The following is a 24,573-nucleotide window of genomic DNA, read 5'->3' as shown; positions in this document are numbered from 1 at the left end:
GGGATATTTTAATTCACATAGGTCTGTTGGATAAAGAGGTCTCAGTATATTATGCCCTCTAGTGGTAATAGTATATTTGGGTATTGCCATTCTATTTCTATAAAGGTAAAGGGACCCCGACCATTAGGTCCAGTCATGGCCGACTCTGGGGTTGCGGCGCTCATCTCGCTTTATTGACTGAGGGAGCCGGCGTACAGCTTCCAAGTCATGTGGCCAGCATGACTAAGCTGCTTCTGGTGAACCAGAGCAGCGCACAGAAATGCCGTTTACCTTCCCGCCGGAGCAGTACCTATTTATCTACTTGCACTTTGATGTGCTTCTGAACTGCTAGGTTGGCAGGAGCAGGGACCAAGCAACAGGAGCTCACCCCGTCCCAGGCATTTGAACCGCCGACCTTCTGATCGGCAAGTCCTAGGCTCTGTGGTTTAACCCACAGCGCCACCCGCATCCCAGCTATATTTCTATAAATACACCTTATTTAAAGCAGCAGTATGACTCTTTAGTCATTTATTAGGTGAGAATTTTCTCAAAAGCACCTTCTGTTCCAGGATTAGGTCAGCATCAGTTCACTTCGTTTATTTCCCAATTTCCTTGAAAGCAGGTTTGAAGTAGTGCTGTCTATACCACTTTCCCATAGAATCTCAGAATTATAGAGTTGGAAGGGACCACAAGGGTCATCTAGTCCAACCCCCTTTTCACCCAGTGTGGGGATTGAACCCACAACCCTAAGATTAAGAGTCTCATGCTCTACCAACTGAGCCATCCCATCTCTGGAATATGTTCTTAGTTTCCCAACACTGACATACCAACACCAATCAAAAGCGACTTGTAGCTCACGTATTTTCTTCTGCAAAATAGAATGGAATTTTAAAATATCAGGTAAATTATACACTGAATTCCAACTGAGTTTAATGGGACCCAAGTAATTAAAGGACATCAGCACATAACTTTGAGTTAAAAAACACTGCTTTTCATTAAGCTGGAGCTAGAATTGCCAACGTTTTTTTAATGACCTGTACCTTCAGCAGAACTTGCAGAAATTAGGCTGATGGAGTTTCTTTCCTGGAACAGATATAAAATATTGGAAGCACTGTAGCTGCTTAATTTCTGCATATTAAGTTGTTATTAAAAGGGACAAGACTAGGGCCAGAAAAATGAGGCGTAGGTTCTGAAAAATGAGTATTGGAACATGTGTGCAGACAACTTACATATATTTCAAGTAGTTGGAAATCTTGTAACACATTAAAAGCTGAGTGTCTTTATAGGCTCTGAAATTACATTATATACTGAATGTGTGCAAACTAACAATAGAATAGACCTACTTGCTTTACGGGAGAATAATAATAGATCTTTAGTATCTATGCTCTACTTGAAATTATTATTTTTATTAGATTTCTTAGCCGCCCTTCACTGTAGAGTCCCAAGTTTCAACTATTTTAAAATCTATTAAAACGAATTACAGTCAAAAGCAAAGAGCAAAATCAATCTCAGGCTAGGGGGGAAAGGTGTGTATTTAGCATACAAGAAAACTACACAACGAAGGTTATACATTTTTATGGACTTCTTTTTTTAACCTCAGTGTACCACCCTAGAGAAGGTCTCATCCCTGGATACCATCTATCTGCCTTACCCCTGGCACTCAGAAACCAGTAGAAGGGCATCTACGGATTGGGGTCAAGTGAAAGAAGCCACTTTCATCCACAGAAGCCCATCTGTGTATTAATATAATACACAGGTACTCATTAAGATGGACTATCTCCACCGATGGAGATCTCTCTTCGGCGCTAAAAGGATGCTCTTTTGTTTATCAGCTGAATCCTATAAATTGGCTCACAATCTATGCAAAGCAAAACGGAGGAGAATGCCTGAGATTAATGTAAATAAAGGGCATGTGTCAAGGGAGGAAGAGTTGTTGAATGCTTTTAAGGCACGCATTAGGCCAGCTTATTTTCAAAGCTATTTATCAGTCAGTGCTAGAGGCAAGGACTCTAGGACTCTCACTATAATGCATAAGCATAATAATAATAACCTTAATAATTGGGGAAATGAAGTGGAACCTTGAAGTAGCAGCTTTGTTTGGTTTTACTGTGTACAACTGAGAGTTTTTACCTTTGGAGAAACTCTGTGTATTTCTGTTGTGAACCACCCTGAGCATCTTCAGATGAAGGGTGGTATACTAATCTAATAAAGAAATAATAATACAATATATAATTGTAGTGACGTCCGCAACTGACAGTTACCTTCACTTACGAATAACTGGAGCACACTGCCTCCTTGTTTTAGACTAATTAAGAACCAATTTGCAACCAGCTGCTGCAAAATAGAATTATTATTATTATTTTATACATTGTTTGGACTGGGGTTTTGTTTTGTACTTGAAGAAAAAGATTCATCAGTTTTCTGGGCATAGGGTTTTTAAAAAACAAAACATCATAGATATGCACATTTTAATAAAGGATGTGTTGCCTGTAACTTCATACCTGCAGAAGAACCCGTCATTTTCAGGTATTCCAGAACAAAGAAACTAGACAATATATGGAATTATAAATACATTTATTTTAGAATTCTATTCTATTCTTATTATTAATAATAATAATAATAAACTTTATATGCCCACAGGTCTCAGGGCGGTTCACAGGATAAAATTGCAATATAAAAACACAAAATACATAATCAAAATAAAAACAAGAACAACCCAATAACACCCCCCCAAAAAAAAATAATCAGAGAGGGAAAATAGAATTTAAAACACACAATATTTGTAATAAAACATATAAAAATAAGTACCCATCAGGTAGTGTCAAGGAGTAGATTCAAGGATCGTTTTAACTGTCTGAAATGAAAACATTTTAGCCATTGGTCGTCCCCCCCCCCCCATTTTAACCATTCATAGAAGACCTTTTGGTGCTGGAGGAGACTCTTGAGAGTCCCATGGACTGCAAGAAGATCAAATGCATCCATTCTTAAGGAAATCAGCCCTGAGTGCTCACTGGAAGGACAGATCATGAAGCTGAGGCTCCAATACTTTGGCCACCTCATGAGAAGAGAAGATTCCTTGGAAAAGACCTTGATGCTGGGAAAGATGGAGGGCACAAGGAGAAGGGGACAACAGAGGACAAGGTGGTTGGACAGTGTTCTCGAAGCTACAAACATGAACCTGACCAAACTGCGGGTGGCAGTGGAAGACATGAGTGCCTGGCGTGCTCTGGTCCATGGGGTCACAAAGAGTCGGACACGACTGAACGACTAAACAACAACAGAAGCTCTTTGATCCTGTGGAGGCTTCCATGAAGGGGCGCTGGGAAACCTATTTTCTATCATTCCCCTTTCCTTCTGCAGCCCTTATCCCCACCCCCAAATCTGATGCAACGGCTGGGCAAACCCTTGTGACTGCATTTGGTGGGAGGAGCAGAGGTGGCATTGAGGGCTGGAATTTGCAAAAACTGCCTCCTTCCATACATTATAGAAAATCTGTTAAAAAACAACAACACTAAATATTTGCAAAATTGGGTTCAATACTTTTTAAAATAGGTGTTTTGTGTTTGCTTTTACAGTCTCTGCACAACTTACTACATGGATTTTTCCTACTAGTTTATAAAACACGGAATGCATATATTGTAGGTCAAATGAGTGGGATTACATTAGCTGAGATATCTTTAAAATGAATTAAAAGGGAAGCATTAAGCATTCTTGTGACATATACAGGCATAAGGAAATTGTTTTAAAGAGCCAGTGAGAATTTTTCCGTATCAAATTTTTAAAGCAGGAAAAATATGCAATGATGAAATACACCACTGCCCTCTACAGTCCAGTTTTAAATCCGAAAGCTCAAATTTTGCCCAAGCTCAAAAAGAATAGGCTTTAAAGAAGATGCAAACCACAATCAGTACAAAACCATAGCTCTGGCCATTCCTAGTCCAGGAAAGCCTTGCCACAGTAGTTCATGTATTGGTTACTTCAAGACTGGGTTATTGCAATGTGCTCTACGTAGGGCTTCTCACACGCTTGATTGAGAAGCTGCAGTTAATGCAGAATGCTGCAGTGTGATGGCTGACAGAAGTGAGGCCTTAGAATCATAAAAGGTAAAGGGACCCCTGACCATTAGGTCCAGTTGTGACCGACTCTGGGGTTGCGGCGCTCATCTCGCTTTATTGGCCGAGGGAGCCGGCGTACAGCTTCCAGGTCATGTGGCCAGCATGACTAAACCGCTTCTGGCAAACCAGAGCAGCACATGGAAACGCCGTTTACCTTCCCGCCGGAGTGGTACCTATTTATCTACTTGCACTTTGATGTGGTTTTGAACTGCTAGGTTGGCAGGAGCAGGGACCGAGCAACAGGAGCTCACCCCGTCGTCGTGATTCGAACCACTGACCTTGTGATCGGCAAGCCCTAGGCTCTGTGGTTTAACCCACAGTGCCACCCGCATCCCTAATGGTAAGGACCACGAGGATCATCTAGTCAACCCCCCTGCAATGCAGGAATGTTTTGCCCAGTGTGGGTCTCGAACCCATGACCCTAAGATTAAGCGTCTCATGCTCTATGGACGGAGCTATCCAGCCTCGTTGGCAGATATCACCTGTGCTCATAAATCTGCACTGGTTGACAATTTGCTACTGGGCTATATTCAATGTGTTACTATTACAGTGGTACCTCAGGTTACAGACGCTTCAGGTTACAGACACTTCAGGTTACAGGCTCCGCTAGCCCAGAAATAGTACCTCGGGTTAAGAACTGCTTCAGGATTAGAACAGAAATCGTGTGGTGGCAGCAGGAGGCCCCATTAGCTAAAGTGGTACCTCAGGTTAAGAACAGTTTCAGGTTAAGAATGGACTTCCAGAACGAATTAAGTTCTTAACCCGAGGTACCACTGTATTATAAAAAGGTAAAGGTGAAGGACCCCTGGACGGTTAAGCCCAGTCAAAGGCGACTGTGGGGTTGCGGCGCTCATCTCGCTCTCAGGCCGAGGGAGCCGGCGTTTTTCCACAAACAGCTTTCTGGTTCATGTGGCCAGCATGACTAAACCGCTTCTGGTGCAACGGAACACTGTGACAGAAATCAGAGCGCACTGAAATGCCGTTTACCTTCCCTCCGCAGCGGTACCTATTTATCTACTTGCACTGGTGTGCTTTCGAACTGCTAGGATGGCAGGAGCTGGGACACAGCAATGGGAGCTCACCCCATCGCAAGGGTTCGAACCCCCAACCTTCTGATCAGCAAGCCCAAGAGGCTCAGTGGTTTAGACCACAGCACCACAACTTGGGACCAGTTTATCTACGAAATCGCCTTACCCCACAAGTGCCCACTCGACCGCTTCAATGGATGGAATTGGCATTACTACAGGTGCCACATAGCACCCATTCTGAATTTGAAAGAAGTAGAACTGACATTTACTTTGGAACTCCCCGCCTATTGCGATCAAGCAGATGCTTACATTGTACTCTATTTCAGTGCCTGCTAAAAATATCCCTATGTAGACAAACCTACCCAGATGCTCTGAAAGTTGGGGGGATTTTAATCTGTTTTAGCATTGTATATTTTAATTTAGGGTTGTGGGTTTTTCTTGATTTTACCCTTTTATCTTTTGTAAACAGCTTTGAGGGTTTTGTTTGTTTGTTTGCAATCAAGCGGTGTGTATTTTATGATACTTGAAGGGAATAGGATAAGAAAGGCTAAAGAGACGTATTTGCCACACCAGACTGATCCAGTGCAAGAACAATGTCCTGAACTCGCAAAACAAGTTTGGAAGCTCCACATGTCTCATGCACTAAATTTGTGTCTGGAATCGAGATAAAAAATGGTGTCTTCATCTATTTTTACCCATTCAAAACGTCTGATGACCGAATACAGCCTTGTGCCAGACAACTAACAGATGTATTAGACGAGGGACAGAGAAGGAGGCAACAACGGCCCAGAGAAGGAGGTGACAATGGCCCAGTTTGCATGCAACACTAAACCGTGATTTAACTTTATGTGCACAAAACCTCTGCAATCCCAAGTGAAACCTCAGACTCAAGTCCTCTGCTCCTCTCCGCTAACATCCTGCTGCCTGGCTGGGGGAAGAAATAAAGGAGGGTTCAATTTCACTTTCTCAGATTCTTGGCTTTTCATTACATGCGAATCAAGAATCATGGTTTAAAATAAACTGCAGTGTGTTAAATTAACCAGGCTCATAACCCCCAGTTTTAAGCTGACATGCTTTTGCAGTTGATTAGAGTTTATGGTAAACCACAATTCCTGGTTTGTACATAAGGACAAGCCAGAAATCGAGGAGAGAGAAACCGAATCATGGTTTATGCCTCCTGGCTGTGTAAGAGCAGGAGAGGGGACTGCTTGAATCCAAGGGTTTGCACAGGCTCCCAGAAGCTTGCATGTGCAACACTAAACCATGGTTTAGACTTTATGTGGCTCAGCCCAGGGTAAAACTACTTTTTATAATTTGCTGTTTGAAAACTGGTCTATTGTCACCCAAAATCTTTTTTTAAAATATATATACCGTATTTTTTGCTCTATAAGACTCACTTTTTCCCTCCTAAAAAGTAAGGGAAAATGTGTGTGCGTCTTATGGAGCGAATGCAGGCTGCACAGCTATCCCAGAAGCCAGAACAGCAAGAGGGATTGCTGCTTTCACTGCGCAGCGATCCCTCTTGCTGTTCTGGCTTCTGAGATTCAGAATATTTTTTTCCTTGTTTTCCTCCTCCAAAAACTAGGTGCGTCTTGTGGTCTGGTGCGTCTTATAGAGCGAAAAATACGGTATATATCAACCACAAGAAAGCTGTGGTATAAATATAGTTTGATTTTACCACTTTCCTTAATGATTAGCATATTTTATTATATTTTTAATATTTTGTTGGAAGCCGCCCAGAGTGGCTGGAGAAACCCAGCCAGATGGGTGAGGTTTAAATAAATTATTATTATTATTATTATTACATGTATATTTTTGGAACTCCTCACTTCATGTTAACAAGTGTATTATGAACACCGGGTAACTGAGAACAAATTGCTCTGCTGCCACTATTAATATTAGTAGTAAAGGTAAAGGTAAAGGTACCCCTGCCCGTACGGGCCAGTCTTGACAGACTCTAGGGTTGTGCGCCCATCTCACTCTAGAGGCCGGGGGCCAGCGCTGTCCGGAGACACTTCCGGGTCACGTGGCCAGCGTGACAAGCTGCATCTGGCGAGCCAGCGCAGCACATGGAACGCCGTTTACCTTCCCGCTGGTAAGCGGTCCCTATTTATCTACTTGCACGCGGGGGTGCTTTCAAACTGCTAGGTTGGCAGGCGCTGGGACCCAACAACAGGAGCGCAGCCCGCCGCGGGGATTCGAACCGCCGACCTTTCGATCGGCAAGCCCTAGGCACTGAGGCTTTTACCCACAGCGCCACCCGCGTCCCAATATTAGTAGTAGTAGTAGTAGTAGTAGTATTAATTAAATTTGTATACTGTCCTTCATCCAAAGACCACAGGGTGGTTCACAACATAAAAATACAAAATGAGAGTACAAAATACATAATAAACCAAAAAAACACCCTAACTGGCTCCCACAAACACATTTAAAAGGCCATATAACATTTAATCAGCCAAAAGCCTGAATATAAATGTAATGGTTCTAGGGGTTGCTCGTGCGTAAGCTTGTCCCAACGTCTGGCTGGGTTGCCTGAGTGAACCTTTCCTGTCCGGGCAGCCACTCGCCCGTGACCGTCTCAATCGCTGCCAGAATCCGTCAGTGGGCGTTTCTTAAACTTCTTCCAGCAAAGAAGTTCTCTGACGCCCAGTCTCCGCCTACTCTCCCTGCGCGGAAGCCTTCTGCGCAAGGAGGGCATGGGCAGCGGAGGACCCCTTCTCTCCCCGCTGGTCCCCGGCAAGGAGTCATGGGATCGCCTCACCGATTCCCCCATCTCCCCCCCTTCTCCACTGGAGCTACTCTGATTCTCTCCCCCAGAAGATGAGCTGCCCCTCCCACTCCCGGGATGCTCTCTGGGATCCCTTCGGAGCTTGCTCTCTTCCTCGGACACTGATGGCAGTTCCCTGACAATAAAGAAACTTTCGCCTGGTGCCCAAAGATATAGAACGAAGGTGCCAGATGAACCTCCCTGGGGTGAGCATTCCACAAACAGGAAGCCACTGAAGAAAAGGCCTGTTATTGTGTTGCTGCCATCCGGGCCTCTCACTGAGGAAGCACATGAAGAAGAGGCTCAGATGATGATCACACGGTCTGGATCAGCTCATCAGGGGAGAAGCAGTCCTTGAGGTACTGCGGTTCAGAGCCATTTAAGGATGTATAGATCAAAACCAGAAATTTGAATTGGGCCCAGCCAGTACAGTGGTACCTTGGTTCTCAAACGCCTTGGTACTCAAACAACTTGGAACCCAAACACTGCAAACCAGGAAGTAAGTGTTCTGGTTTGCAAACTTTTTTCGGAAGACGAACGAGCTCTGTTTTGAGTCTTACGCTTCCGATCTGAGTGCCACTCTTCCGTTCTGAGTTTTAAGCTGAGGTCTGTCTGTTTATGCTATTTATTTTGCATTTCCGTTTTTGCAGCTTTTTTGTTTTGTTTTTGTGGCTGTGTGGAACCCAGTTCAGCTACTGATTGATTGTGTGACTGTAGATATTGTTTATTGCTTTCATGTTATGGATCAATGGTCTCGTTAGATAGTACAATTCATGTTAAATTGCTGTTTTAGGGGTTGTTTTTAAAAGTCTGGAACCGATTAATTCATTTCGCATTACTTTCTATGGGAAAGCGCACCTTAGTTTTGGAACGCTTTGGTTTTGGAACAGACTTCCAGAATGGATTAAGTTTGAGAACCAAGGTACCACTGTACAGTAGGGCCAGGATCGGTGTAATATCCTCAAATCATCTTGCCTCAGTGAGCAACCTGGCCGCTGAATTCTGCACCAGCTAAAGCTTCCAAACCGTCTTCAGAGGCAGCTCCATATATAATGCATTGCAGTAATCTAACCTAGAGGTTACCAGACAATAGAACACAGAAGTTAGGCTACCCCTGTCCAGATAGGAACACAGCTGGGCCACCAGCCGAAGCTGATGGAAGGCACTCCATGTCACTAAGGCCACCTGAGCCTCAAGCGACAGCAAAAGATCCAGGAGAACCCCCAAGCTGTGTACCCGCTCCTTCAGAGGGATTGCAACCCCATTAAGAGCAGGCAACCTCCAGCCAACCAGTCTAGGGAACCACCCGCTAACAATGCCTCATTCTTATCTGCACTGAGCTTCAGTTTGTTGGATCTCATCCAGTCCATTATCAAAGTAAGAAAACCATCTCTAGCACATCCACTATTCAGTACAGATGAGAGCCAGGATTATGTCCCTTGTCTGGGTCCAGATGCAGGCAGCTACATGCATTTGCCATGAAGAATGTCATATATTGTATGCTAAACAAAAAGGAGCTTTCAGATGTCTGAACCGTGAGAACCTAAGTGTTTGAAATGGGGCTTTTAAAATGCACGGAGAATTACGTCCTTTCAGCAGAAAGTGCACATCTGGCTTTAAACACACAGCTACTTTCATCATCCTATAAAGACCTGAGCTACCGAAGTGTATAATTAACCTGCTGTTCTATTAAGAAAGCTAACAAGACAGCTTGCTTTCCAAAGGTATGCCCTTTATGAGTCAAACTTCAGAAAAGTTCACTGAAAAGCAATATTAAAATCCAAGATTGCCAAATAAAATTATTATCTCTCTGAAGTGAGAAACAATTAGGTAAATATGTTTTGCAATGAGTGCTTGGTTGGAGAAGACTCAGTGTGATTTCTGGTCCCTTGGCAACAATCTAGATAACAACAGACCACTGCTATTTTACAGCATCTCTGCCAAATACTTTCTTGCAGAGCACTTTCATGCTTTAAGGAAGACAGAAGCTTGTGGGAGTTTATTGTTTTGTTTTGTTAAGCCTCTTTAATTGTTATCTGTGTATTTTGGAAAACCCACCCACCTTGCCTATAATAACTTATGAAGAAAGCTTTATATAGATTTACTTTGCAAGCACGTCAAAATGAAAAGATGTGGGAAAGGATTGAGACGATCACTTGCTCAATGAAGCTTTAAAGGACACTCATCTCTATTTATTTACTCTATTGATTTCTCTTCTTGAGAACCACAAAGAGCTGTCCATATCACTCTAAGTGCTTAGGGTAATTATTTAAAGAGAATAAAAGCCTATCACAAAAGTACATACACACAGTAAGAATCTGAGCCAATATCTACCTTGCTTATGTATTTTTATTAGCCTGCAATGGAGAGCATGCTTATCCCTCTAAATCTACAAAGTGCCAAGGAAGGACCACTGAGACTTCTTCCGATTCACATCTAGGGCTGGGCCATAACTGGTTTTCAGTATCATGATATATCACCAGCTAAACATCACAATATATCGCTATATCACAATATCTGAAATAAGGAAGGAACTACACAGAGGACAATGTCCTGGCAACTGCTACTACTTAAGGGTCTAAAACTGATAAATGATTATCAATCACCTCATGGTCAACTTTCATCAGCAGGCAAGGCAAAATGCATCCAATTGAGACTTTTGGTTTTGGGCTTGGCTACCAAATGTTGGTATTCAGGACAATCCAAAGTACAGTGATGAGTCATAGTGAATACAAAGAATCTGAGACTGCCGGACTGCCAGCAGGCCTACTAAGTGACAGAAGAAGCAGACGCTGATGAAACTGTGAGATGATTGATAATACTGTATTGTCATTTATCCGTTTTAGACCCCTAAGTCAGGGGTAGACAACCTAAGGCCCATGGGCCACAAGCGGCCCACGGGGGTCGTTTAACCGGCCCACGAGGCCCCCCCCCCCGAACCGAGCCATCTGCTCGGCGAGTCCCTGGACGCTGCGCTAAACCGGCACGGCCAGAAATCACGTCCGCTGGAAATCACACCCATGAAGGGATCTCCGCTGGAATGAACTGGTAAACTTTGCCAACCCCTGCCCTAAGTAGTAGCAGTTGCCAGGACATTGTCCTGTTCGCCTCTGTATAGTTCCATCCTTATTTCAGACACTGAGGTAGATTGCAGTGTTTAGCTGTGATAACATTGCAACGTTTAGCTGGTGAGTTATCGCAATATTGAAAACCAGATACAGTGGTGCGCCGCAAGACGAATGCCTCGCAAGACGGAAAACCCGCAAGACGAAAGGGTTTTCCGTTTGCAGAGGTGCTTCGCAGGACGAATTTCCCTATGGGCTTGCTTCGCAAGACGAAAAATGACGAAAAAATTTGAATTTTTTTTTTTTTTGCTCCAAAACCCCTTATTTTGAATCGCTAAGCTGCTAAAAGCATTTTAGCAGCAAAACCGCTAATCCCCCACCCCTTAAAAAGCCGTTTTTAGCCCTTAAATCGCCAATAGCGCTAATAGCGCTACTCCGTCAATGGGCTTGCTTCGCAAGACGAAAAAACCGCAAGACGAAAAGACCCGCGGAACGGATTCTTTTCTAGTCTACAATACAGTAGACTAGGCCACTGTATTGCCTAGTCTAGCCCTTACACACATTGTGATTCACCATATATCGCCAGCTCAAATATTATGAAACAATTATCTTGATGTGAACTTCAAAACAGTGTTGGATATATTAATATATCGCTCAGCCCTATTCGCATAGTGTCTTTGCTTGAACTCTTCTCCCGCTTGCTTTCTGCCTTACAGTAAATAGAAAACTGAATTTCTGAACCCAGAGAGCCATGCAACTACTCTGTGTTCCTCACATTGTGGACGTGTGTTTCTCTCTTTTACATACATTAATCTGGGTTGGCTAATTTTAGTGTGACTAATTGCCATGAATTCTCATTCCACACTGGGAATCTGGCTTGTTTTGAAACTGTTTTGGATGGTGTGTGTGTGTGTGTGTGACTGGCTGCCAATTAGTTTCTGGGGCCAATTCAAAGTGCTGGTGCTGACCTATAAAGCTCTACACAGTGCAAGACCTCAATGCCTTAAAAACTGCATCTCCTCATAAGTGTTAGAAACTGGGATAGAAAAGCTAGGAGCCAAATGGCTCCTGGGACCTGGGTTGTGGGCGCCAAAACAGAATTCCTAGTCATCAGGGATGGGGGGGGGGGCGATCAGCAACACTTTTTATTTATTTTAAGCATGAACGAATACACAATTCACGTAAGAGACACATTGTTAATATCACGTTTTTATCAGATTGTGAATACATGTGTATCATTCTTCAGTTTTCAAAACACTCTGCTCTTTATTGTTAAACTCCTTAACATATTGTCTATCTTTAACATATACAGTGGTACCCCGCAAGACGAATGCCTCGCAAGACGGAAAACCCGCTAGACGAAAGGGTTTTCCGTTTTTCGATGCGCTTCGCAGGACGAATTTCCCTATGGGCTTGATTGCAAGACGAAAATGTCTTGCGAGTCTTGAGATTTTTTTTCGCTCCCCACCCCCTTTTTCTAAGCCGCTAAACCGCTAATAGCCTTTTAGCAGCTAATCCGCTAAGCCTTTAATAGTTGCTAATAGCCGCTAATAGCGCTAAGCCGCTAATAGGGTTGCTTCGCAAGACGAAAAAACAGCTAGACGAAGAGACTCGCAGAACAAATTAATTTCGTCTTGCGAGGCACCACTGTACTTCCAGGTTTCGAAGCCGTGGGACTTTGCCCTCTCTCCTCCACCCTTGCTGTCCCAAACCTGCCCTGGAAGGTTAGGGGACACAGAGGGGGAGGCGAGCGGGAAAGTCCCATTGTGCAAGCAGTTATTTATCCACGAGTGCAATTATTTGAATACTGCCCTGAGTACCTTTAGAGATGTAGCCACACCCAAAAAACTTTGTCAAAGCCAGTACGTTTCCGAGCACAATTCAAAGTGTTGGTGCTGACATTTAAAGCCCTAAACGGCCTCAGCCCAGTATATCTGAAGGAGCGTCTCCACCCCCATCGTTCTACCCAGACACTGAGGTCCAGCTCCGAGGGCCTTCTGGCGGTTCCCTCACTGCGAGAAGCCAAGTTACAGGGAACCAGGCAGAGGGCCTTCTCGGTAGTGGCGCCCGCCCTGTGGAACGCCCTCCCACCAGATGTCAAAGAGAACAACAACTACCAGACATCAGAAGGCAGCCCTGTTTAGGGAAGCTTTTAAAGTTTGATGCATTACTGTATTTTAATATTTTGTTGGAAGCCGCCCAGAGTGGCTGTGGAAGCCCAGCCAGATGGGTGGGGTATAAATAAGAAATTTGTTGTTGTTGTTGTTGTTGTTGTTGTTATTATTATTATTATTACTACTACTACTACTACTACTACTATCCATTCTTAAGGAAATCAGCCCTGAGTGCTCACTGGAAAGGACAGATCATGAAGCTGAGGCTCCAATACTTTGGCCACCTCATGAGAAGAGAAGACTCCCTGGAAAAGACCCTGATGTTGGGAAAGATGGAGGGCACAAGGAGAAGGGGACGACAGAGGACGAGATGGTTGGACAGTGTTCTCGAAGCTACCAGCATGAGTTTGACCAAACTGGGGGAGGCAGTGGAAGACAGGAGTACCTGGCATGCTCTGGTCCATGGGGTCACAAAGAGTCGGACATGACTAAACGACTAAACAACAACATTATTATTATTATTATAGAACACTGTGAATCAGGATACAGGAGCCTCTCATTGCTATTCCCTGTGGATCCTTCACGGGAGAGAGATCTCCATTTTAGAGCAGGTTGTGTTGCCGCAGGCCCACCTGCTCTAATATTTCTCTACAAGGGGTACCTGCAGAGAAAATACATTCTGTTCACTGCTCCCTTTTCTGTCACTGCAAATCCCTACTCTGCAAATCTGAGAATATTGCCAAGAATTTCCAAAACAAAGAAAAAAAGCAGCCAATGGAGAAAAGTACCTAAACTGATTGTGAGAGCAGCAGCAAAGGGGATTATCCAAGAGCCTGTTTCCTCTTGAAAACTATTCACTATATTCCATTGAAAAAAAATCATCCGATACTTAGGACATATCTTTGTGGCAGGGCAAGAATAATAGCAAGTATTTTACACTGTTTGCTGCTTTAAACAAAAGCCTCTTGAACATTTCTCTTTCAGTATTTTGAAGGCCTTATCACATTTGTCTCGGGCAACAATTCATTCCTGCAGTTGGCTGGATGTCTTATACGCACAGCCTGCAGCCAGAATCTTTGTTTAAACTTTGAGGACTTGGCAGAAGCAATTAAGATTAAAGAGATATCAAGCAGGATGTAAATGCTGATGAAGACGGACATTTTTGCCTAAAGAATGGCAAGTGGCGACTTACCTTTATTAGGGTTATTACAGCCAGATAATGATCAACATATATGTCAATCAAATATGTATTTTTTCAGGATTTTTCAGGATGCAAAAGCAAACATAATTGTTCCAATGATATCAATAGATTTGTGATGCATTGACTTTATTTTGCTATCGGTGCTGTTGTTTTTTGTAAGAGTTTAGAAACTATACTACAAAAGCCTTTCACCAATTATAACAGAGTGTATATTTTTAGAGAAAAAATCTTAGCATTCTCTAACATATTTAATAAGACACCTCCAGTCTATAATACAAATCTTGGGAACAGTGGTTTGGGTTTTTGTTTTTTTTCAAATTTCTCATTAAATGGAATGTTATTGGGGAAATATTAACACACTTTGTAAGTGGACAATTTGGGGGGACAGCTTTCTCTTTTCCCACTACCACAATATGTGAAATGTGGTGAAAGGCAAAAAATAGGTTATTCAAAAATAGGTCATCTTTTCAGTGAATATACTTGTTATAAGGGGGAGAACTGCTCCTTTATCCCTTATGGGGTATCCAAGAGCCCGTTTAGAGTCCTTATGTAGGTTCTGTATTGGTAGGAGAAAATAACAGAGACCAACCAGCAGTGGCGTAGCGTGGGGGGTGCAGGGGGGGCCGGCCGCACCGGGCGCAACATCTGGGGGGGGCGCGCGCTCGCACTCGCAGCTCTCTGCCCCTACTAAAATCCACGGGTTAGGGGGCGCAAATTACTTGCCTTGCCCCGTGTGCTGACAACCCATGCTACGCCACCGCCAACCAGAGAATATGGAGAAGCAAAGCAGCTAGTAAGCATGATCTTTATTAAACTGTTGCAACAGGGTCCCCCACTCCTGCCATGCAGGGAGGGAGGAGAGGAACCTAAAACAATGGTGTGCAAACTCTTATAAAGACTTTTGAAGTTGCCCACCCTGTAGCCAGAGACCACCCCCAAAACACCATACATACATCACAGAAAGAGGCGGTGTACAGAAGAATGCCTGTCTGCCAGGATACCTGATCACTGGTCACTGATTGCATTACCTGGACAGCCAGGCCATTCTTTTGTGGTGGTAAATACTTTAATTCCTGAATCCAGGTCACAAGCTCATCCTATTCACCCACATAAGTACGCCCTTAAGACAGATAAATAAAGACAATGGAGAGACTTTCCCATTTCCTTTCTCCTTGCAGTGAAATATTTGAGGTCACTGGGAGAGTCCAAATGACTCAGGTCATTAGTACAGGATAGTACAGGATTGTTCTCCTATACTATTTTAGACAAGTGGCTTATATACTTATGTATGTGTTTGCCTTGTAAATTTATGAACACTTATTTTATATTTGGGACCCTAGGATGCTTATAACAATACTGATACAGCTTATGATGTTTCAATCTGCACTGAAATAGCCTTCTTTTCTCAATCCCATACTCCTCAAGGCAAGACTACAGTTAATACAATCACAGAAGACAAAGCCAATCAAAAGGTAATGACATTAATTAACAAGATTAGTCACTGCTACAGGCAGAGGCTCTTTGTTCTCATCAGTCAAGGGACACGGCCATCCAATGATGTCTAATTGTGTGTGTGTGTTTAATGTCAACAGATCAAAACAGGTAGCAGCCAAATGGAATGAGCGCAGGGCGGATGGCCTGAAAAGATCAGAACTCATCATGTAATAATCAACCCCCAACCAAGTATTAAAATGTGATCCTAACTCACTGTGCTACCACATTTAAGAACTGAACATGCAGTATACCCAGTGTAATCTTTTTAGAAAAAGAGGTGCCAGAACTCACCACAAACACCTACCTTGTTCTCTTATAATGGCAATAGCTCCTACCTGAGAGGTGCCGGAACTAAGTTCTGGCAACTTCCAACTGAAAAAAGCCCCGGCTGGTCGCCGAAGAATTGATGCTCTTGAATTATGGTGCTGGAGGAGACTCATGAGAGTCCCATGGACTGCAAGAAGATCAAACCTATCCATTCTTAAGCAGTGGCATAGCGTGGGTTGTCAGCACCCGGGGCAAGGCAAGTAATTTGCACCCCCTAACCCGTGGATTTGCGCCCCCTAACCCTAACCCCCAGATGTTGCGCCCAGTGCAGCCGGGCCCCCCTGCACCCCCCACGCTACGCCACTGTTCTTAAGGAAATCAGCCCTGAGTGCTCACTGGAAGGACAGATCCTGTAGCTGAGACTCCAATACTTTGGCCACCTCATGAGAAGAGAAGACTCCCTGAAAAAGACCCTGATGTTGGGAAAGATGGAGGGCACAAGGAGAAGGGGATGACAGAGGACGAGATGGTTGGACAGTGTTCTCGATGCTACCAGCATGAGTTTGACCAGACTGCGGGAGGCAGTGGAAGACAGGAGTGCCTGGCGTGCTCTGGTTCATGGGGTCACGAAGAGTCAGACATGACTAAACGACTAAACAACAAATACTAATATTGATGCAAGTATGAGATTGAAATAAAAACAAATATGTTGGTTCAGATTTCTCTGGTGTCAGAGAGTTACTCTGGGGTGGGAGATATCCAAGTGATATTCCAGTGACTAGATTTTACTAGTCAAACAGATGTTCAAGTATTGGTAACAATCCTAATTGTTAAACAAATGTCAAACAAATCAGAAGGTATGTGAAACCAACTATTCCTATTCAAGTTTATCTAAGAATTCCCAATATCTACCTATCCATCCAGTTCCCAACATCATTTCCCAGACTACCAATGCTGCATGACAAAGCTCCACACTTACCACAGGATTAAACACTGTGTGACAACTCAAAAGACCTCTGAGTAAATATGCAAAGGATTGCGGTGTTTCAAAACAAAAGCCAATACAGGGTTCAGAAGTTAGGCTCATTTGGTGTTACTAGAGGCAGGAAACTGCTTATCTCCTATTCCAAGGATGCATCCATTTGATTATCTTTATATCCTTTCATATAAGTGAAATGATGTTATTTGCCCATATGAGAAAAAAAGGCAGGTACAGAAACTATGAGACGATGGTCCAATAAATCTGGGCAAGATGAACAGTATGTGCACACACTTGTAACATGGCCAGATCCCATAGCTACCACTGCCAGAACCGCTCATCCCTAGAAGTCACAAAACTTTGATTCTGGTACATGGGGTGTACATTGAGGAGAGAGTTGGGAACACTTAGTAAGCGGGAGGAGGGGGACAACTTCTCCTCCCATTCTTCAGGTCATTTCCTGAAAAACTGCATCCTCTGCAATCTCTTCTATTCCAAGAGCATCTTTATGTCCCCCTCACAAGCATTAGATCAGGGGTCAGCAAACTTTTTCAGCAGGGGGCTGGTCCACTGTCCCTCAGATCTTGGGGGGGGGGGGACGACGACGACGACTATATTTTGAAAGTGGGGGGAAATAAACAAATTCCTATGCTCCACAAATAACCCAGAGATGCATTTTAAATAAAAGCACACATTCTACTCATGTAAAAACACCAGGCAAGCCCCACAAATAACCCAGAGATCCATTTTAAATAAAAGGGCACATTCCACACATGTAAAAACATGCTGATTCCTGAACCGTCCACGGGCCCGATTTAGAAGGCGATGGGGCCGGATCCAGCCCCCGAGCCTTAGTTTGCCTACCCATGCATTAGATGCTCTAGGGGAGTGCAAAGCATCATTCCTATACTAAATTCAGAGCTGTATGCATCACATAAGCAGATGAATGGCAGAAGATGGGCAAAAAGAGTTGGAGGACTGGGACACATTCTATTACAAAATTATATCCCATTATCTCATCTATACATCCTTGTCCACCAAAGCAGACTAATATGCACTCTGCTACATACGAGGATCTCCACACATCTGCCATCCAACAGGTGAAGCTCCCTTATACCGAATCAAACAACTAATCCAGACCACTGATCTCTCTAGCTCAGCACCGGGAATGGCTCAACAGGATTTCAGACTGGGGTCTTTCACAGCTTGGGACAGATGCTAGAGACTGAGCTTCGGACCTTCTGCGTGCAAAGCTTTGGGAGAAGGGGAAAGGTAGAGTAGGTTAAGAAGGGGAAATGGAATTGGAGAAGTTTGGGAAACGCTGCCCATGTGTCAATACATACAGTAACAGTGTTATCAAAAGACCAAAACATGCACAAACTGAGGTTATTACTAGGACGGACATGGAGGGGATGTCTGAAAGAGGACTGGAACTATAAACTGTTTCTAAAAATGTCTTCAGAAAGGCTTACTGAAAAAGCAGGGACTTTCAAAGAACTGGGGGATTATACGGATATATCTATTAAATGATGAAAATTGTTGCAAAAAGAGCACCTAACACCACCATGCAACAATTATCCAGGTCAAATTTATGTTAGAGGAAGAACCGTAAGAAGTACATATAAGTAATTCTACCCTGTCAAGGCAGGAGATGGACTGAAAGGCCTATCTTTTTCTGAAAAGCTTACATCTGAAAGGCCCTGATGGCTTGTAAACATACCCATTAGGGACTTAATTAGGAGGGACTAAAACATCTCTCATCACCTGCAAAGCTTATTCCCACCATTTAGCACATTAGCCAGTGCATTAATTTTCTAAATCAAGGCAGCCTTTCCGCTGAATTACGAATGAGCTATTTCAACTACTCCTCTCTCTCTCTCTTTGACTGACAAATCTCAAAAGTTAAATTTAATAAACCTCTCTTGGTGATGACAGCCGTGACTCACACGAGCAAAAATGTCAAGGCTAGCAGATATCTCTAAGGCCCAGAAGCACTGGCATGATTATGACAGAAAGTTCACAGAGTGACTGTGGAATAATAGTTTATAACAGAACTCTGATTTACTAAATTTCACCAGTTCAGTCAACTTCATAGCTATGGAGCACAAGGCAGTTATTTGCAAGACTCCACTGTGCAAATTAACTGAATCCTCCACCTGGTCTATTAAAACATTAGAATCATAGTTTTTGGACTGACACATACATACACATAATACAGTGGTGCCTCGCAAGACGAAAAGAATCCGTTCCGTGAGTCTCTTCGTCTTGCGGTTTTTTTGTCTTGCGAAGCAAGCCCATTAGCGGATTAGCGCTATTAGCGGTTTAGCGGCTATTAGCGGCTATTAAAGGCTTAAGGGATTAGCGGATTAGCTGCTAAAAGGCTATTAGCGTCTTAGATCAGCTGATAAGCGGCTTAGATCAGCTGTTAAGCGGCTTAGCGAACAGCTGTTAAGCGGCTTAGGGGCTTGGGAAAAAGGGGGGGAGGGGGAAAAAGACCCAGGAATCGCAAGGCATTTTCGTCTTGCGAAGCAAGCCCATAGCAAATTCGTCCTGCGAAGCACCTCCAAAACGGAAAACCCTTTCGTCTAGCAGGTTTTCCGTCTTGCGAGGCATTCGTCTTGCAGGGCACCACTGTACATAAATAATTTTAGATGGGTTTCTTTCTTCTTCTTTTCTACTTTCATGAATACAAGCTAAGATTTCATAATCCAATTAGAAAATTGAGGAGGCAGCAAGAAAGCCTATGAGGAAAAGCAGGCAGGCAAATTTTATATATGTGTCTAATTTCTTAGGTGAACTGTAGCCAGAGTCTGCCCAAGGATATATAAAATAAATAAGAGGGCTAACTTATGTGGCCAAGTATATATTTATTTAATTTAACTTCTAGTCCACCATTCTCACAATTCAAAAGAAAACAAAAAAATTCCACAAACTCCCCCAAAAGGAAGAACAAATTAAGCAACTGCAGCAGCCCACCAATAAGAGAAAATGGATGAGACTATCTGACCTGAGCAACGCCAGATTTATGCACAAGCTATGTAGTCAGCATTTTAGGGCCTCAGATTATGAGGTGCCTCTAAATACCACTGTCCCCAAAAAGCTAGTCAGATAGTTAGTTTTTAGTTGCATCCTCACCTACATACATATATAGCAAATACAAAACTTCATTCTTTCCATTTTCATTGTCCGTTGAACAATCAACCTTTAAGGTAATGCTATGTGGCCACTTAAATTTGACATAGTTTAAGGCCTCAGAGTGGGATGCGGGTGGCGCTGTGGGTTAAACCACAGAGTCTAGGTCAGCAGTTCGAATCCCCGCCACGGGGTGAGCTCCCATTGCTCGGTCCCTGCTCCTGCCAACCTAGCAGTTCAAAAGCACGTCAAAGTGCAAGTAGATAAATAGGTACCGCTCCGGCAGGAAGATAAACGGCGTTTCCGTGTGCTGCTCTGGTTCGCCACAAGCAGCTTAGTCATGCTGGCCACATGACCCGGAAGCTGTATACCGGCTCCCTAGGCCAATAAAGCGAGATGAGCGCCGCAACCCCAGAGTTGGCCACGACTGGACCTAATGGTCAGGGGTACCTATGTGGCCACTTAAATTTGACATAGTTTAAGGCCTCAGAGTATCTTAATCTTGCCCTGGGCCAAATGAGGAAAGGTGAGCTTTTGCACCTGCTTGCCTCTCCTCTGTGACCTTCTCCAAAGATCCAGCATCCTTGGTCTAGCAGTTTTACAACAGCAGGGCTGCATCATCTCCCTGGGACAGCGGGGAAGTCACTAAAGGGTGCAAGAAGGGCAAGGGACACCCCAGTTTGCGCAAGTGGGTGAAGAGGCTGGTTTTACTTTTATGTAGTCACAAGAAAAAGAAGGCCTTTTCTGTGGTGGCACACCCAACTTTGAAATGCCCCCCACCCCCACCCTAAGGAGACAAATATTCCGCCAACATTACAACTATTTTGGTGCCAGGTTAAGCCATTTTAGTTTACTTTTTGTGCAGGTCCCATTTGTAGTTTTCTCTTTGAAATGCTCCTGAAATGGCTGCTTGTGGAAGGTGAAAGAAACATGGGGAAATGACTTTTCCCTCCGTCTCCAATAGTACCTTTCGTCAAACAAGATCCTATCCTATCTGGAATTGACAACAGTAACAGCACATATGTGCCTCTATAAACATGCAAGGGGTAGCGTACTGCTAAGTAATTACTCTGAGTAGATGCGATGAAATTCATGGGCCAGAGTCAACCACGATTACTTCAATTGCCGAAATAAATAAGATGCATGGGGTGCTTTTAGATTCAGGGGTGTTTTTTTAATACAAAAACTTGCAAGAACACTATTGCTCACTAGATGGCAGCACAGGGTCACCAATGCATGTTGCTTAGTGGCTACGCATATGCCTTCAAAAAGGTCACATTATATGGTTAGATCATTAGATGTAATATTCTGTCAAACCCAAATGTAACAGGGGGATCCTATGCTTATTTCCTCAGAGGTATGCCTCACTGCATCCCAGTGAGCTTCGTGGCTGAGTAGGGATTGGAACTTTGGACTTCACAGTTTGATGCTCTTCTAACACATGGGTAGGCAAACTAAGGCCCCGGGGGCCGGATCCAGGCCAATCGCCTTCTAAATCCGGCCTGTGGACGGTCCAGGCATCAGTGTGTTTTTACATGAGTAGAATGAGCCCTTTTATTTAAAATGCATCTCTGGGTTATTTGTGGCGCCTGCCTGGTGTTTTTACACGAGCAGAATGTGTGCTTTTCTTTAAAATGCATCTCTGGGTTATTTGTGGAGCATAGAAATTCATTGATTTCCCCCCCAAAATATAGTCCGGCCCCCCACAAGGTCTGAGGGACAGTAGACCGGCCCCCTGATGAAAAAGTTTGCTGACCCCTGCTGTAACCACTATGCACCACAGCTGGCTTGCTTGCAGCAGCAGGGGGAAAAAAGCAGTATCTTATCATATCTTATCTTATCCAAACGAGCTGACTACCCAATCTCTCTCTCTATTTAAAGTTACAGGAAGGTAGCCGTGTGGGTCTGCCATACTCGAAACAAAATAAAAATAAAAATTCCCTTCAGTAGCACCTTAGAGACCAGCTAAGTTTGTTATTAGTATGAGCTTTCGTGTGCATGCACACTTCTTCGGATACACTGAAACAGAAGTCACCAGACCTTTATATATAGTGAGAGGGTGGGAAGGGGTATTACTCAGAAGGGTGGTGGGAATAACACCATTACTGGCCCCAACAACATCAAACATACCATCTCAGGACCATTTAATTGCTCCTCTTCTAACATACTTTCTTGGGCTCCATGATCACTGCAGATGGTGACAGCAGTCACGAAATTAAAAGACGCCTGCTTCTTGGGAGAAAGGCGATGGCAAACCTAGACACCATCTTAAAAAGCAGAGACATCACCTTGCCAACAAAGGTCCGTATAGTTAAAGCTATGGTTTTCCCAGTAGTGATGTATGGAAGTGAGAGCTGGACCATAAAGAAGGCTGATCGCCGAAGAATTGATGCTTTTGAACTATGGTGCTGGAGGAGACTCTTGAGAGTCCCATGGACTGCAAGAAGATCAAACCTCTCCATTCTGAAGGAAATCAGCCCTGAGTGCTCACTGGAAGGACAGATCCTGAAGCTGAGGCTCCAATACTCTGGCCACCTCATGAGAAGAGAAGACTCCCTGGAAAAGAACCTGATGTTGGGAAAGATGGAGGGCACAAGGAGAAGGGGACGACAGAGGACGAGATGGTTGGACAGTGTTCTCGAAGCTACCAACATGAGTCTGACCAAACTGCGGGAGGCAGTGGAAGACAGAAGTGCCTGGCATGCTCTGGTCCATGGGGTCACGAAGAGTCGGACACGACTAAACGACTAAACAACAAAAACTTCTAACATTGTGTATGCCAACAGTGCCCTTCAGCTCTCTATATTGGACAAACAGGCCAAACCCTACCCCAAAGGATAAATAGACATAAATCTGGCATCAGGAATCACAAGACAGAGAAACCAGTAGGAGAACACTTCAGTCTCCCAGGACATTCTATACAAGATCTCAAAGGAGCTGGCTTATTACAAAAAAATTTCAGAAACAGACTGGAAAGAGAAGTTGCAATTCAGCAACTTATTACCAAACTTAAAACCATGGAGAGACCTGGTCTGAATAGAGACATTGGATTCTTTTCTCATTATACATGATGAAGCTATTTTTAGTCATCTCACCCCTTGCTTTTTCCTGTAAGACCAATTGCAGTCATTAACAGTTGTCAACAGGTTTACCACACCTATCAGCCAATCACCCATTCCCACTACCCTTCTGAGTAATACCCCTCCCTACCCTCTCACTATATATAAGGGTCTGATGACTTCTGTTTCAGTGTATCTGAAGAAGTGTGCATGCACATGAAAGCTCATACCAAGAGCAAACTTAGTTGTTCTCTAAGGTGCTACTGGAAGGATTTTTTGTTTTGTTTTGTTTCTCTATTTAAAGGCAGCAACCAAGCGAGGAAAGGAGGGAAAGAGAGAGAGAAATCCTCCTTTTCCTCAGAGGCGCCATAAAACTGAGAAGCGGGGGGGAAAGAGGCGGCGAAGGTGCACCGTCATCTCTCCGCCACTAGGGGGCGCGGGCGGGCAGGCGGTGTCACGTGACCTCCGCGCGCCGCGGCGGCCTGCCTTCATTCTCTCCTCGCGCCGCGCCACTCACCCGCAACGGCCGCACTCCGGCCTCCGCGCGCTGAGCTCCACGGGAAGCTCCCAGAGGCCCCCGCAGTCTTCCGCTTCTTCCTCGGGGCCGCTCGCCGGAGCGGGAGGCATCAGCAGCGGCTCCTCGTCTTCTCTGCCCCCCGCGGCGTCCGTTGCCGGCGTTTCCCTCCCCTCCATCGCTTCTGCCCTGCGCCGGAACGTTCGGAAGAGGGCGCTAGGACCCCGCCGGTCCCCGAAAGTTGGAACGCCGGCCGTGTGATGGGGAAAGGGCTTTCCTCCTTCTCCCGCCCCCGCCGGACATGCTCAGCCAATCAGAAACGCGGCTCCAGCCAATCGGGAAGCAGCGTGCTCTTCAAAGGCTTTGGCTGTTTACGCAGAATGGTGCCTTTGCCACTTTTGAGCCGAGAGGCACCTGTGCTAAGTGCTGGGTGCGAATCACCGCCTTACCCGGATTCTAAGAATTCAGATCTGTTCTCCGCTTGTAAGAAGTCATCTTCTGCGGCACAACAAATTCTCCTATGGATCAGTTAAGGATTAAGGAACTGGAAGTAAGAGAATAAGAAAATGGACAGTTTTCCCAGAGGGGGGGGGGTGTAGGAGGTGCAGATCCTCCAAAGACCAGCTTTATGAACAAGTTTTTTTTAACTTGCTCATTAGTTATATTCATACATTACATTCAGGGAGTGTACAAGCATTCATGTATTCACATGCATCATTCACAGAATGTGTAATCACTAGCCGACATGCATTTGATGCCCCAAAAGGAAATTGCTTCAATGACTCTTATCACATGCGTCCTTGAAGCAATTCCCTTTTACTGGCAGCAAGACAAGGGCATACCAGTCCTGATGTATTTC

The 24,573-nt window shown here is 44.3% G+C and overlaps 1 protein-coding gene across 1 annotated transcript in view; it reads right to left on the bottom strand.

Annotated features, from left to right (window-relative positions):
• The window catches only part of DTWD2 (DTW domain containing 2), a 98,157-nt gene extending 74,080 nt beyond the window's left edge, over nucleotides 1-24,077 (bottom strand). Inside the window, exon 1 of the mRNA XM_083404344.1 lies at nucleotides 23,718-24,077. Coding sequence (XP_083260470.1) covers nucleotides 23,718-23,893 — 176 coding nt within the window. The 5' untranslated portion in view covers nucleotides 23,894-24,077. The remainder of the gene's footprint in view (nucleotides 1-23,717) is intronic.
• Nucleotides 24,078-24,573: the final 496 nt, after the last annotated feature.

This window comes from Podarcis tiliguerta, assembly GCF_965153285.1.
Source record: "Podarcis tiliguerta genome assembly, chromosome: 11".
NCBI classification, from domain to species: Eukaryota; Metazoa; Chordata; class Lepidosauria; order Squamata; family Lacertidae; genus Podarcis; species Podarcis tiliguerta.
Note: the sequence above shows the minus strand (reverse complement) of the source record. Positions and strands in the feature narration are given on the sequence as shown.